The sequence below is a fragment of the Ylistrum balloti genome, unplaced genomic scaffold, assembly GCF_031769215.1.
Source record: "Ylistrum balloti isolate Yb309-2 unplaced genomic scaffold, AGI_CSIRO_Ybal_v1 Utg369874, whole genome shotgun sequence".
NCBI classification, from domain to species: domain Eukaryota; kingdom Metazoa; phylum Mollusca; class Bivalvia; order Pectinida; family Pectinidae; genus Ylistrum; species Ylistrum balloti.
In genome coordinates, this window is record NW_026782015.1 from 168,177 (window position 1) to 185,361 (window position 17,185).

At 36.4% G+C, this 17,185-nt stretch overlaps 1 protein-coding gene across 7 annotated transcripts in view; it reads left to right on the forward strand.

Moving 5' to 3' along the window:
* LOC132546010 (protein vav-like) overlaps positions 1-17,185 on the forward strand; it is a 55,235-nt gene that overhangs the window by 6,441 nt on the left and 31,609 nt on the right. For 4 of the 7 annotated variants that reach the window (XM_060209705.1, XM_060209700.1, XM_060209701.1 and 1 more), the window contains exons 4-15: positions 513-611; positions 4,511-4,628; positions 5,669-5,770; positions 5,993-6,061; positions 6,437-6,661; positions 7,237-7,332; positions 7,602-7,673; positions 8,758-8,831; positions 9,672-9,690; positions 9,862-9,953; positions 10,443-10,488; positions 11,637-11,657. In XM_060209705.1, the coding sequence (XP_060065688.1) occupies positions 513-611; positions 4,511-4,628; positions 5,669-5,770; positions 5,993-6,061; positions 6,437-6,661; positions 7,237-7,332; positions 7,602-7,673; positions 8,758-8,831; positions 9,672-9,690; positions 9,862-9,953; positions 10,443-10,488; positions 11,637-11,657 (1,033 nt within the window). The other 3 variants (XM_060209703.1, XM_060209704.1, XM_060209706.1) reach the window with 3 other exon arrangements.

The following is a 17,185-nucleotide window of genomic DNA, read 5'->3' on the forward strand; positions in this document are numbered from 1 at the left end:
AAACATTTATCATAAAGAATAAATAAATTAATTAAGGAAGTTGAGGTTTATTTTCTTAGCTTATAATGTTTAACATTATATTTTTGTGAGACATGCCTCAGGCTATTTATATCCATAATTTGATCCTGCTCAGTGCAGATGTATTGGTTCTCTATTTATCTGTTTACTTCCTACAAATTTCCTTTGCAACTTCTTCTTCAGAACAAGTATACCAACCTTTCTGTTAATAAGCAGTAGCTAAAGAGTTTCATGATTAAAATGTGTTAAATTCAAACAGTATTTTTATAGAAATATAAAGCCAGGATTCATGACATTTATCATGTAGCTTGCTAAAGTTGACATTGATGCCATCAAATCCAGAAAATTTCAAAACTATCTTTCCTCCATTCTGATTGATTAATTTTTGTTTTCGAAACGAAAGGTTAAATGCAAAATATGTAAACATGTAAACGTTCATACACAGCTAGTAGCTCCATTGATTGAGCATGATGAGATTTCTGTATTCATTTTAGCGGTTTCCCACCAAATCACCGAACACATAGAGCACCTCCCCTTCCTGTGGAAGATGATGATGATGAAGATATCTACGGCAACCTTCCTCGAATGGCACTGTGAGTAGTTTGATAAAACCTAGGCTGATGTTTTGTATCCTGATGAGGAAAACATTTCGAGAGTGTACCAATAATTTTGTCAGTTCATATAGATGTTTGATATCAATATCAATACACCAGGTATCAGATTATTGATAATTACAGAATAATTATATTTCAGACCACCTTACCTACAATAACTCCTGGCACACAGTATATATAAGGGAATTTTTTGTTTTTCTGTAAAACTTATTTTGTTAGCTGTATATTTGTCTGAAGCAAGGGATGAATAATGATGGACTGTGCACATATCTAATATACCATGACTTATGATATACTTTTAATATGTAACCAGATCTCACACTCTGAATGTCCTGGGTTATTGATGGTAATGAAAAAATAGATAATGTACATACATTTACAATGAGGGTATGAAGTTATCATAATGAGTAAAAGTAAGCTGAAAGCACAGTATGCTCTTACATACGCAATAAAGTATAACTATATATAGAAATCCTTACCTCTGTGTATAACATGCTTTAGGGAATGATCGCACAAGTGGATAAGTTTTGTTATAATTACTAATGATTTACATGTGGTGTAGTGTTCCATTTGTTATAACTGAGATTAATTCCAAATGACGTTTGTTTCTGTTGTTGACAATGCTACGTAATACATTTCTGTAGTTTTGGTTTTTTCACACTTGCCTAACACACTGACCCCGTGTGTGACATACATGCTTCTTTCTCGTTCGATTCCAGTGACCATGACATGCCACATGACCTTGAGCACACTGATACGGGACAGGACGAGAAGATCTATGATGATCTATGCTCCATTAATCTTAATTCCGTTTCACAGGTATTGTCATGGTATTGTGACATCACAGTGCCACCTAGTGGAGATTTAGATAGGATGACATCTTGCATTACCTGGTCAATATTGAATGTTCTGCAGACGTTTGCTTGATGTTCACTTGTTGTTTTATTAAGAATTTTGTTTTTTAACAGTTTTTGTTTTGTGTTTTTGCATGTAGGATAAATGTTCTTGAAAATGGAAACTGCCATTGAATGGTTCATAAACTAAATGGATTTAATGGGTGCTTAAGTGTCTATCCTTTAAAGGAAAACAGTAATTATTCATTTTCTTTTTATATATGCAAAAACTTATCATAAAACTCATGGAATGTTGACAGTTAAGAACATATAACCCATGGAATGTTGACAGTTAAGAACATAAAACCCATGAAATGTTGACTGTTAGGAACATAAAACAGTTAAGAACATAAAACCCATGAAATGTTGACAGTTAGGAACATAAAATCCATGAAATGTTGACTGTTAGGAACATATAACCCATGGAATGTTGACAGTTAGGAACATATAACCTATGGAATGTTGACAGTTAGGAACATATAACCTATGGAATGTTGACAGTTAGGAACATAAAATCCATGAAATGTTGACTGTTAGGAACATATAACCCATGGAATGTTGACAGTTAGGAACATAAAATCCATGAAATGTTGACTGTTAGGAACATATAACCTATGGAATGTTGATGCTTAAGAACATAAAACCCATGGAATGTTGACAGTTAAGAACATAAAATCCATGAAATGTTGACAGTTAAGAACATAAAATCCATGAAATGTTGACAGTTAGGAACATAAAATCCATGGAATGTTGACAGTTAAGAACATAAAATCCATGAAATGTTGACTGTTAGGAACATATAACCCATGGAATGTTGACAGTTAAGAACATAAAACCCATGAAATGTTGACTGTTAGGAACATATAACCCATGGAATGTTGACAGTTAAGAACATAAAACCCATGAAATGTTGACGCTTAAGAACATAAAACCCATGAAATGGTGACAGTTAAGAACATAAAATCCATGAAATGTTGATGGTTTAGAACATAAACCCATGGAATTTTGAAGGCTAAGAACACAAAACCCATGAAATGTTGAAGGCTAAGCACATAAAACCCATGAAATGTTGACAGTTTAGAACATAAAGCCCATGAAATGTTGACAGTTAAGAAGATAAAACCCATGGAATGTTGACGGTTAAGAACATAAAACCCATGAAATGTTGACGGTTTAGAACATAAAGCCCATGAAATGTTGACGGTTTAGAACATAAAACCCATGGAATGTTGAAGGCTAAGAACACAAAACCCATGAAATGTTGAAGGCTAAGAACATAAAACCCATGAAATGTTGAAGGCTAAGCACATAAATCCCATGGAATGTTGAAGGCTAAGAACACAAAACCCAAGAAATGTTGAAGGCTAAGCACATAAAACCCATGAAATGTTGACAGTTAAGAAGATAAAACCCATGGAATGTTGACGGCTAAGAACATAAAACTCATTGAATGTTGACAGTTAAGAACATAAAATCCATGAAATATTGACTGTTAAGAACATAAATCCCATGAAATGTTGAAGGCTAAGCACATAAAACTCATTGAATGTTGATGGTTTAGAACATAAAACCCATGGAATGTTGACGGTTTAGAACATAAAACCCATGAAATGTTGACAGTTAAGAACATAAAGCCCATGGAATGTTGACGGCTAAGAACACAATTTTGAAGTTATGTTGCTTCCATATTCAAGACATTTGTCTGGATTGATTTAGTTTTGTATCATTGTGTTTAAGCATGAGTGTTGCATTATTTTGATGAAGCTTCACATCACACAATATACTGAAATGTTGTATATTGAATCAGTGAGTCTTTGTATGGTCCCCAATAATAACAAAAGCAACAGATTTTAGTACACAGACAACAGAAATCTTAGGCAAGGTAAAATTATACAGATGTGAAATATTGTTTCAGTCTCATTTGATCTAGAAAATCCTTTTTTCCACCTGTCACAAAAAACTTTATAAAGCCCATTATGAGAGATGTTTGATTGCAATTAAACATATTAAACTATCATACATACCATCAGCAAAATACTTTCTTAGTTTTGAAAAATATTAGTATTGATACATTTTATTCAACCTTCACTTCTCTCATGCTCATGCCCCCTCTCTCATCTCTGCCCTCCCTTCATCCACCTCTCAAGTGTCCGTGCCCCACCCTCTGATCTCTGCCCTCCCTTCATCCACCTCTCAAGTGTCCATGCCCCACCATCTCATCTCTGCCCTCCCTTCATCCACCTCTCAAGTGTCCATGCCCCACCCTCTGATCTCTGCCCTCCCTTCCTCCGCCTCTCAAGTGTCCATGCCCCACTCTCTGGTCTCAACCCATGCAAACTCCACCTCACCCATCCCTTGCCTCTCCTGTGGTCCCAACCTTTCCAACCTCCACATTTCCCACACTCTTCCCCACCTCTGTGAACCCAAAAATAACCTTTCCACCCTCCAACTTCCACCTGCATCCTCGTCCTACAAGTAGTCATGTTTCTTTCTTTACATATTTACATAAATCTTATGTCAGGGTTTTAAAATTTATTTGAGGCTTATAGTGCTAATTATGATATGGCTTGTAAAAGAAACAAAATTATTTTGGTTTGAACACGAAAGTTATTTACGTTTAGTTGATGTTTTCTGAGCAGACCTATTACACATACAATGCATATAAAAAAGAAACTCTTGATTTTGATAAAATAAGCATCTGACTTCCTTTCAGCTTGATGTCTCTATGTTCAGTATGGTGGAAAAACTTACTTTCAGCTTGTTGTTTCTCTGCGTTAATTTTAGTGGAAAAATTTACTTTCAGCTTGGTGTTTCTATGTTCAGTATGGTGGAAATGGAACTTGCTTCGTCAACAGATGCATGTTGAATCTGTTTATATATATATATATTGTGTCCCATTAGTGTGTGTAGTTTAGTCACTGGCGGTTCTTACCCTCTGTCTGCACCATGGTGTTTGCTTTTTGTTTTACATACCCTGTGCTACAGTGAAAATGATCTAGACGATAATGAAGAAATTTATGACAAAGTTTATCAAGATGACGATGAAGAAATTTATGAGGACTTGTGTGCTCGGAGACACAAAAGAGGCTCGCATCCTGTAACTGTAAGTTCGAGTGTTTAACAAAAATGATGATGCAAATGATGTATCAATTTAACATCCTCACAGTGTGTACCCCTCTAAACTTTATAACACTCAGAAGTCTTCAGTATCCCTAATGATTCACAGACTCTTCACACATTTTAACGGAACCCAACATATCCTGAATTGTTGAGTGCAATAACAAAGGTAAAATACAAAGCTATTAATTGCTGATCGTGTAACACAGCATTATTGTTTAAAGTACACTATGGATTAATGCAACCCATCTTTTAATTGAACTAATTGTAACCGTCAGGTGTGTTTACTAACAAGTCTTGACATAGGATCTATTTAACCCAGACATCAAGCGAGTAGAGGTTGTTTAGACTGTGTTGTCGTAACCTAACTAACACTGGGTCGTTTGACAGTCATCATTATTTACTATATCTAAATGAGAACACATAAAATGGAAACTTGAGGCTGATGTAGTTGATGGTTATTTGAATAAAGTTGATAATAACAAAGAATATTTATGTGTTGTGAACGCATGGATTGAAGTGAATGATATAATTTTGCATCTTGATGTTGTAAATGTTATTAAAATGATGTTGTAAATGTTATTTAAATGATGTTGTAAATGTTATTAAAGTTAGCCTTAATTTGTTACACTGTGTGTTGGTCAGAGATGAATAGAGCTCTACTGCCTCGTACTCAGAAAAGTGGTTTTCAATCTAAGGCAAGGTTAAGATTAGTTAAATAGCTGATAGTCATGTTTCTTCACATTTTGATATTTTGACAATTTTATTATTTGTCAATGATATAACTGATGTTATTTTGTTTGAATTGGTAATTATTTAGAGGATTCTTAACTTATTTCATCTGCACAATTTCAAGTGTTTTAATTGAAAAAATATGAAATATATATTAAATATATCAATAAATATAATTGTTCAAAATTTTCAGCAGATGTTTATTTGTGAGTAATTAACAGAGGTAAATCAAGTGAGTTCTTATTTTCATAGATAAAAATGATGATAATATATTAACCATAAAAATATTTTCAGCCCTCAGAGTTACCTTCCCCTGTTACAAAGCTTGACTACTGTGTGAAGGAAATCCATGACACAGAGAAAAACTACGCAGAGGCCCTGACCATGTTAGTGCAGGTAAGTACGTTATAATGTATACTCCAGCTGTGAGCTAGCATTGCATTCCCTTGGATCTGAAAGTTATGGAGAGACAATCCCCAGATATGAAATATGAATATTTATCATATCAATGTATGGGCTTTTCTGGCCAAATAGTGAGACTTGATCCAGTGCTTTGTAGCTGCTTCTATATTTATACTACTATGACATGAGATAAACTATTGGTCCATTTCATTACAGCACTTTATAAAGCCTCTAAGGGATGTGATACCTGCTGCTGATCGAGACGTAATATTTGCACACATAGAGGTGAGATTTTCACAGTCCCCCATGAGATGAGACAGAATGTAACTGATTTGTCCAGTAGTGTAAGATGAGACAGATTGTTACTAATATTTATTCAGCAGCTAGAGATTTACTGTTTGGTTCTCGCAGTGTAAGATTGATAGAAGTGAGATAGATGGATCTCATCTGAGGGGAAATAGATATCCGTTTTAAGGTACACCTTCCTTCACTTTAGATTGAGAAATTTCAGCTAAACCAAACCAGATAAACAATACAGGCCCTGTTTGCCTCTTGTTTCACCAGGTTTTACAAATTCTAATATCTCTATGAATAATTTGAGTATTAGGTCATTTTTATAAATTGATATATTTATTTATTGCATGTTTTTTCCTTTTGTAGAAATTGTTAGAGATTCATAAAGGCTTGCTGGTTGAGCTACAGTTATCCTGTCGTCAAGCATTCTCTACCACTGCTGGCTCTCCAGCTCAAATTGCTGAGGTTTTCATCAAATGGAAGTCAAAACTTCTAATTTATGGTGACTACTGCTCGAACCTTCCTAAGGCTCAGGAAAAAATAGATGAAATTCTCAAGCGAAGTGAAACAGCTATTAAAGCACAAATAGAGGTAAGTCTTAAAGAGTGGAAATTTCATTAATAACAAAGACACATTCAGTAGTGGATTGACATTCAATGTGACCTCCACCATTCAATAGTGGATTGACATTAAATGTGACCTCCACCATTTGATAGTGGATTGACATTCAATGTGACCTTCTCCATGCAGTAGTGGATTGACATTCAATGTGACCTCCACCATTCAATAGTGGATTGACATTCAATGTGACCTCCACCATTCAGTAGTGGATTGACAGTCAATGTGACCTCCACCATTCAATAGTGGATTGACATTCAATGTGACCTCCACCATTCAATAGTGGATTGACATTCAGTGTGACCGCTACTACCACTGTCCTCAGAAATTTGTTACTGTTACTTCTGATGAACATAGGATAATAAATTTAAGCAGACCTTTTCACTGATAAGTTTTATTTGGTTCACAGAGTGACCTTTAACTGAAGTATGACCCCTGTCACATTAAGAGTCCCCCTATACTACCATCTTTGAAGCATTATCCAAATTTCTGTTTGTCCGATGCTTGCTATTCTGGTTGTTTATATTGCCGCATTGTTTATTTTTCAGAGCTGTGAAAAACGTGCAAATGAGGGCAAATTTAAGCTACGTGATTTATTACATGTTCCTATGCAGCGGGTCTTGAAGTATCATCTCCTTGTCAGGGTAAGTCAGTTCTTCTGTTTCAAGTCAGCTCACGTAGTTAAAAAAATCTGTTAAAAAGAAGTGTGGATGAAAACATAGACAGAAATCTTACTTAATGCTATTGTCTGATGTCATGGAGTAAATTTATTTCTTACAAAATACTTTTCTAGGAAAGAAAATTTTCTGATAACTGATGGGTGAAATGTGAATCCATTGTAGTTATTTATAAGTGAAATGTAAAATCCTTTTTAGGTCTCTGATTAAAGAAATTTGAATCTGTATTATTGTAGGAGCTGATGCGACAGACAAGCAAGAATTCAGAAGACAGTCGTACACTTGAGGCTGGCCTCGAGGCTATGATGGTTTGTTCTTTTATTTCTTCTATTTTGTATCTTAAAATCCAGTTTTCATTCTGTGAGGATGTTTGTTAGATAAATAAGTTTTATCCACATGTCTTTATCAGGTATAAAGTTGTATATCTGGATGTGTGGCAGACATTCGAAAAAGTTATATATGTGAGTGCCTAGCAAACATCCCGTCAATAGTTATGTCTGGTGGGTGGCAGACATTGAGTCAAAAGTAATATATCTGTATGAGTAGCAGACATCGGGTCAGAAGAAAAATATCTCAGTGATTGACTGACATCAAGTCATTAGTTATATGTCTGGGTGCCTGGGAGAGATTGGAACAATTGTTATATCTGGGTGGCTAACAGACATCATGTCAGTGGTTTTCTGGTGGCTGGCAGCCATTAGGTCAATAGTCACATGTCTGGGTGAATGGCAGACATCATGTCCCCATGTGGTTATAAGTCTGGGTGAATGGCAGACATCATGTCCCCATGTGGTTATATGTCTGGGTGAATGGCAGACATGATGTCCCCATGTGGTTATAAGTCTGGGTGAGTGGCAGACATGATGTCCCTATGTGGTTATATGTCTGGGTGAGTGGCAGACATGATGTCCCTATGTGGTTATATGTCTGGGTGAGTGGCAGACATGATGTCCCCATGTGGCTATATATCTGGGTGAGTGGCAGACATGATGTCCCCATGTGGCTATATATCTGGGTGAGTGGCAGATATCATGTCCTTATGTGGCTGTATGTCTGGGTGAATGGCAGATATCATGTCAATAGTTGTATGTCTAGTTGACTGGCAGACAGCAGGACAATTGTTGTAATTATGTCTGGGTGTCTGGCAGACATTGGATCAGTTATATATTGAGTGTAATTATTGTGAGTGTAATAAAATAAGGTATTCATATGTCAATTCTGTGGAAGTTTTCAAGGCTTGGGGATGTATAAAAACATGTACACAAGGTAAAACATCACGTACGATGTGTTCATTAATGAATCAAAATATTTCAAAAAATTCATTTTAAAAAAAATGTGTTTATAAAAACTTTAACTGCAGATCTTGTTTAATGGTGTATTTTTGTATTACAGGATTTGTCACTGTATGTGAATGAAGTGAAAAGGGACAACGAAACTCTTCTCTTGATATCGGAGATACAGAACAGGTAAGTATAGGAGACTAAACAGGTAGATATCTGACAGAGAACAGGTGGATATATGATACAGAACAAGCGGATATATGATACAGAACTGTAAGAGTTCTGATATAGAACAGATCAGGTAGATATCCTACACCGCACAGGTGGATATCCGACACCACACAGGTGGATATCCCACACAGCACAGGTAGATATCCCACACCGCACAGGTGGATATCCTACACCGCACAGGTAGATATCTGACACCGCACAGGTGGATATCAGACACAGAACAGATGGATATACGATACAAAACTGTAAGAGTTCTGATATAGAACAGAACAGGTAGATATCTGACACCGCACAGGTGGATATCCGACACCGCACAGGTGGATATCCGACACAGAACAGATGGATATATATATGTTCTGATATAGAACAGAACAGACACCGCACAGGTGGATATCCCACACCGCACAGGTAGATATCTGACACCGCACAGGTGGATATCCGACACAGAACAGATGGATATATGATACAGAACTGTAAGAGATCTGATATAGAACAGAGCAGGTAGATATTAGATGCAGAAAAAACTACAGGAATGTTATGGACTATATGTCTATGTGCATACAGCCTTTTTTTTCCGGCAGAAAAAAAATGGTAACAAAGTCTTTGTATTTGTTGAGGAGAGGGAACTAATCCTCGGATGATAAAACTAGTTTTAAAACAGGACAGGTATATCTGACACATAACAGTACTAGACTTCTGATCAAAACCATTCAGTATCTCTTGTAGAACAAAGAAGAACAAAAACTATTTGCTAAGCCTACATACATTTATAATTTTGATTTTTTTATCTTCCAGTATTGGTGATTTACAAATGGTGAGTACCTTATCAAGGATTAACTTTAAATTTTTATAGTTGTTAAAATCTTCAGGATATATTAAAGAGATATCTTTTTATTGAGAATAAACAAACTTAACTATGGACCTATGTCATAGTGTTGTCCTGTATCATTGGGGAGACTATATAAGGCTGTGTTATTTATTACAGCCGCCCAACACTTCATTGAAGGACTATGGCAGACTTCAGAAAGATGGTGAACTGAAGGTGAGGAACCACCAGGACAACAAAATGAAGACCAGGTGGGTGCTAATTGTTTGTATAAAGATGTTGAGAAGGAATTAGGGTATTGAATAATTGGGTGTTTGTGTGTATAAATATGAAGAGACAGGATTAGAATATTAAAGGGTATTTCAATATATAAGTCAATAGCATACCCAAAAAATACCATTTTAACTGTGTATTTGGAAGATCTTCACACAAAGAAACAGGATGTCTTGAATCCCTGGCAGTTGATAAAATTGATGCTTAGTATTGTGCTGCCTTACTGAGAGTTTGGCTTAGAGTTACTTTTCAGAGTTGAGATCAAATTTCAAGGGTACTTTAACTACAGATAAGGGAGTTCACACGGTATTGTGACTTCCACAGTCTAATCAAACATAATTCAGTGCTTCTTTGTGAAACTACTTTCTGGGAATTTCTGTCTTCTGTGTTGGCATAATCTCACTAACTGATTGTGTGTAAATTTAAACGTTATTTTGAATTTTTTTTTTTTTATTTTTTTTTTACAGATATATTTTCCTGTTTGATAAAGTCATGCTCATGTGCAAATCAAAGGTAAGTCAAAACCAATTTGATTTTTATTTTATATTTTTTTTTTCAAACTTTCCTTGCTGTTTTGATGAATTGTGATTTTATTTCGTTAGTAGTTGGTCCTTTCTTGTCCATACCTGTTACTTTGGTTGCTGTTGATTATATTAACTAGTCTTAAAGAATTCATGGTCTCATAACAATTTTTTACATAAAGTTTCATCAATAATTTTCTTGCACCAGTTTATATTACCTAATACATTTGAATGGTTTCCAATAATGTTGGTGATTAACTTTTAACAGTTTTGTTTGCACAAATATATATATATATATATTAACTAATAGTATTTTCTGTTAATAGTGAGCAAACTGCTAGACGTTTAGAGTCTGTTGAATGTAATATGTATATGCCTTTTTTCTGCAGTAGTTATGGCTGGAACAGACAGATATATGCTTTAAGTAGATATATTGAGGGCATTTGGGATGTAGAGGTCATAGGTCATAATCTGCTAACTCTTTCCTTCTAAATAGGTCACAACTTGATGTGTCTGAGGTCATGGTGATGAAGTGATATAATTTCATACCTGCTAGTAAAGATATTTAAAGTTTCTTAATTGAATGACAATTTTTGTTTTGAAAAAAAATGTTTTTGTTAATAAGAAACAATAAGTCAGTCAGATAATATCAGTCATGATCTCAGAATTTGGTCAATACAACAGGAAACTTGGGTCTACCTATCGTCTCATTGTCTATTGGGCAAAAGTGTCTTACTTTGATAAAAAACAGCACCTTGGCGTTCAAGAAACTATAGAACTACAAGACTTTCTTTATTAATTGTTTCCGTAAAAATAATGTTTAATTTTTTTTTATTTTGACTTGTTTTTATTTTAGTTGGTGACCTATTACGTTAATTACAGTATTAGTGAATACTTCCTGATAGCCAGCTTAGAGTATCAAAATTAGAGATAAAAACAAACGATTACAAAGAAGGAGGAAGTCCATTCATCGATAAATACAACTGAACAATGTTATTTGATGTGAAATTGAAATTTACAGATGTCAAGTTTCCAGAAATACATGCTTATTGTATATTTGTTATTGATGTGTGTTATGAAGCCCGTAGCTCACTTGTTTTTCTTTTTCTTTTTATTTTCTCGTGCTTACCACTTAATCAGATGATGGATAAATTTTTGTCGGTAAGGCTACAACTACAGACGATCACATCCTGTGATGTGTAACCATGGATATTGTGATCTATATAATGCATTATTTGTCTCTCTGTCTGGGCGAATGTTGTGCATCATGTAATAACTGACTTACTCCAGTATATAGATGGGCCAAGACAAGCTACTCTCCTACACTGCCACAAAAATTTATCTTCAACTCTGATGCTCCTTTAAGTCGTTTTGAAGTGTTAAGTTGGTATTGGAAATTCATGGTGTAATGTGATGTGAACATCTAAATCTTTCCTCTATTTTTCCATACAGATACTTCTGACCTCTGACTGTACAACCAATCAAAATTTGACTTTGTTCACTATATCACCAAATATTCCTGAAGAATTTAGCTATCATCCTCTGAAGATTTTGATTGGTGTAGCTATGACCCTCTGAAGATTTTGATTGGTGTAGCTATGACCCTCTGAAGATTTTGATTGGTGTAGCTATGACCCTCTGAAGATTTTGATTGGGTGTAGCTATGACCCTCTGAAGATTTTGATTGGTGTAGCTATGACCCTCTGAAGATTTTGATTGGTGTAGCTATGACCCTCTGAAGATTTTGATTGGTGCTATGACCCTCTGAAGATTTTGATTGGTGTAGCTATGACCCTCTGAAGATTTTGATTGGGTGTAGCTATGACCCTCTGAAGATTTTGATTGGTGTAGCTATGACCCTCTGAAGATTTTGATTGGTGTAGCTATGACCCTCTGAAGATTTTGATTGGTGTAGCTATGACCCTCTGAAGATTTTGATTGGTTGAGCTGGAGTTAGAAGTGCTGTGGTAATGTCGTTCCTCATAGATACAGTCACTCATGTTTTCTCATACCCTAGTTTAATTATACATATATACATGTATATGATACATAATATCTGTAGAAATATTGACTCTATTAAGTATATTAAGTGTTGTTTTCCTGTCCTCAGTTTTGAAAATGTCCACTTTATCAGTTACTGTTTTATTTCAGTATTTTATCTAATATTTGTTTGTTATGAATCATCATTTAGAAGAAGTTTGTTATTGACATGAACGTGTTTGTCACAAAAATGAATGATATGTGAGATCTTTGTGTGCAAGCATGTTTGGTCTTTTATTTTTGATAAGGCTATACTGTAAGACATGACAACTGATCCATAAGATATAAACGTATAGCTGACAAAGATTATGTAACTCATGGTACCTGTACATCAGTAGTATTACAGAGTATATAACTTACTATATACTGATACAATAGTGACTGAATGTTAGGTAAAGTATGTGTCTACATTAGATCAGATAGGTTTCCAAAGGTTGAGATGAAAAATATTACCTTGTCGAACAGAACTGGAAACTAACAGAAATCCCATGTGTTATCCATCTCATCATGAATTTTAAAACTGTTTCTATTCTTTTAATGATAATCTTTGGTTAGCTGTGGCTTTTTGTGTTCCATAAGACAGAGAAATCTCCTAGGCTACCCACTGCTAGATTTTTCTTTACCAGCCAATTTGTCTGGTATCTTTATGTGGTATTCGACACCAAGTGACAACACAATTAGAATGACATCATATCCCATTGTCTCTCTGACATATAACCATAAAGGGAAAAATTCCAAATCAAACTAAGAAATTAAAAGTGAAATTAGTTCAGAAAATTTTATGCAGTTTTGACAAAATTACGTACAAGAATTATAATATATTACTTGTAAGGTGTTCGAGATTGTACAGAAAACACATAATTTAAAAGAACATTTCTATGTAAATTTAGAACTAGCTAGCCAAATAATGAGTTAAACTACTTCGTATATATTTACTTTGTCCCTCTAGCACTTGTAAGTAATGTTATTTAAGACGCAAGATTTTAATACTTAGGAGGCTACTCAGGAAAGTCAAAAGGATCCAAAGAAATGTGAAAATCTAGATGGGCAGGGGCCAGCCCCATAATTCAGCGTATTTTGTAATTTTCATATATCTTATTATTTAAGAAGAACATTAAATTCATGTGTACAGTATATTCTGAACCATGCCAATATTTGAATGAATTTAAATGTGGCATGTAGGTTTTGCCACTAAAATCCACTAGCAGTGTCTATCAGCTGCAATCTGGAAGATTATACATAAGACACAAGTGAATAGTGCCTTTTAGTACAGTTTAATCTCGAGTTGACATTCTGTAACATCTCACTCTTTGTCTCGGCTTGGATGAGATTTTGTTGGAAAATAATACCGGTAATTACTTTTATGGAAATACAGTAAAGAAACATGTTTATCATGTACTACATGTATCATAATACAGAGTTTCAAGCCTGCAGTCAACAGTCTAAACCTTTAGTAGTACCACTCTCTGGTGTGTGAGGCCAGGTTGACTTCAGATTTCATGTCCATAATGCTGCTATTTACCAGTGTATGGGGAAACTTTACAGCTGTTCTACTGTGTTGTGTTTAGAATTTATTAGATAATAGTGAGAAATATTAACTTCAGTTTCGACTATTGTCTGATTTCTTACGGGTTTTTATGTAACAAAGTCTTAAGTGACCTATTGCAATCGCTGTTTGTCCATCGTCATGCATCATGTGTCGTTTGTCTTCTGCTGTGCATCTTAAACACTTTACATTTTTGACTTTATTTCAATAGCAGGAAGGCTCAGAGCTCTGATATTTGGATTGTGGCATACTGGTATGATGGCTTATAAATTTATTTAAATTATTGACTTTGACTGCCTTTCAAGCTTACAAGGGCCAATTGTGTTCAAATCTTCCAACAACTTCTCAACCAAAAGCCCCAGAGATCTGATATTGGGCCTGTAGCATGCTTGGATGAAGCTTTAAGGCTATCAAGCTTAATCAAAGGAATGTACTTGACCCACTTTCAAGGTCACAGGGTCAAATTTTTGAGTATTTGTATTCATTTTAAATTTTGGGTTGGAATAAAACACATTGGAATTTTGTCGTCACGAAAAAATTAAATTTTTTGAAAACTATAATGCAGGGCCCTAACAGTGAAATTTGTGCCAATTTTTTCAATGTCCTTTAAATCCACACTAGATATTAGATAAAGCAGTTTGTTAAGTGCTTGTCATTGATAAAAACAAAAATTCAACTCAGGTGACCATCAAAGCCTTTGGACTTCTTGTTTAGTGGTTGGTTGGCACCTTTCATCAAAGCGTTCAGGGTTTGATATCTGAACGGACATGAAAAGGTGTGGGGTCACTTGCCTGACCCCATTACTTTTCTCCTGGTACTCCAATTCCCTCCCACAGTAAAACACCTTGCATACTTCTATACAGGTCAATGAGAGTGATTTATATAAGTTTTAATAAGCTTAACAAAACCCATTGGGTTCCATTTGGAACGCATTTGGCATAAAAGGAATAAAATGTTAGACATTTAAACCATATCTGTAGGTAATGAACCAACAGCCAAATCAGTTTCATGGCTGGCATATGGTGCAAATTGGTACATAGTCAGTACAGATTTTTCTGACAAGCTGATAGGTCAGAGTTCAATATCTTGAGTTGTATTTTATCTAAAAAAAAAAAAAAAGAGAATTAAAACATTTATATTATCTTCTGTGTGATTTTGGGAGTGTGGCAAATGTGGGCGAGTAGCTTAGGGCTTCATTCCTGTGTCAGAGAGACTGGGGGAGTAGATAATGTGATCCTTCCTGTGTCAGAGACTTGGGGAGTAGATAATGTGATCCTTCCTGTGTCAGAGACTGGGGGAGTAGATAATGTGATCCTTCCTGTGTCAGAGACTGGGGGAGTAGATAATGTGATCCTTCCTGTGTCAGAGAGACTTTGGGAGTAGATAATGTGATCCTTCCTGTGTCAGAGACTGGGGGAGTAGATAATGTGATCCTTCCTGTGTCAGAGAGACTGGGGGAGTAGATAATGTGATCCTTCCTGTGTCAGAGAGACTTGGGGAGTAGATAATGTGATCCTTCCTGTGTCAGAGAGACTGGGGATGTAGAAAATGTGATCCTTCCTGTGTCAGAGAGACTTGGGGAGTAGATAATGTGATCCTTCCTGTGTCAGAGAGACTGGGGGAGTAGATAATGTGATCCTTCCTTTGTCAGAGAGACTGGGGGAGTAGATAATGTGATCCTTCCTGTGTCAGAGAGACTGTGGGAGTAGATAATGTGATCCTTCCTGTGTCAGAGAGACTGATCCTTCCTGTGTCAGAGACTGGGGGAGTAGATAATGTGATCCTTCCTGTGTCAGAGAGACTGGGGGAGTAGATAATGTGATCCTTCCTGTGTCAGAGACTGGGGGAGTAGATAATGTGATCCTTCCTGTGTCAGAGAGACTGGGGAGTAGATAATGTGATCCTTCCTGTAGATAATGTGATCCTTCCTGTGTCAGAGAGACTGGGGGAGTAGATAATGTGATCCTTCCTGTGTCAGAGAGACTGGGGGAGTAGATAATGTGATCCTTCCTGTGTCAGAGAGACTGGGGGAGTAGATAATGTGATCCTTCCTGTGTCAGAGAGACTGGGGGAGTAGATAATGTGATCCTTCCTGTGTCAGAGAGACTGGGGGAGTAGATAATGTGATCCTTCCTGTGTCAGAGAGACTGGGGGAGTAGATAATGTGATCCTTCCTGTGTCAGAGAGACTGGGGGAGTAGATAATGTGATCCTTCCTGTGTCAAAGAGACTGGGGGAGTAGATAATGTGATCCTTCCTGTGTCAGAGAGACTGGGGGAGTAGATAATGTGATCCTTCCTGTGTCAGAGAGACACTGTCAGAGAGGGGAGTAGATAATGTGATCCTTCCTGTGTCAGAGAGACTGGGGGAGTAGATAATGTGATCCTTCCTGTGTCAGAGAGACTGGGGGAGTAGATAATGTGATCCTTCCTGTGTCAGAGAGACTGGGGGAGTAGATAATGTGATCCTTCCTGTGTCAGAGAGACTGGGGGAGTAGATAATGTGATCCTTCCTGTGTCAGAGAGACTGGGGGAGTAGATAATGTGATCCTTGATGTATCAGAGAGACTGGGGGAGTAGATAATGTGATCCTTCCTTTGTCAGAGAGACTGGGGGAGTAGATAATGTGATCCTTCCTGTGTCAGAGACTAGGGGAGTAGATAATGTGATCCTTCCTGTGTCAAAGAGACTGGGGGAGTAGATAATGTGATCCTTCCTGTGTCAGAGAGACTGGGGGAGTAGATAATGTGATCCTTCCTGTGTCAGAGAGACTAGGGGAGAGTATGTGATCCTTCCTTTATAATGTGATCCTTCCTTTGTCAGAGAGACTGGGGGAGTAGATAATGTGATCCTTCCTGTGTCAGAGAGACTGGGGGAGTAGATAATGTGATCCTTCCTGTGTCAGAGAGACTGGGGGAGTAGATAATGTGATCCTTCCTGTGTCAGAGAGACTGGGGGTGTAGATAATGTGATCCTTCCTGTGTCAGAGAGACTTGGGGAGTAGATAATGTGATCCTTCCTGTGTCAGAGAGACTGGGGGAGTAGATAATGTGATCCTTCCTGTGTCAGAGAGACTGGGGGAGTAGATAATGTGATGTGATCCTT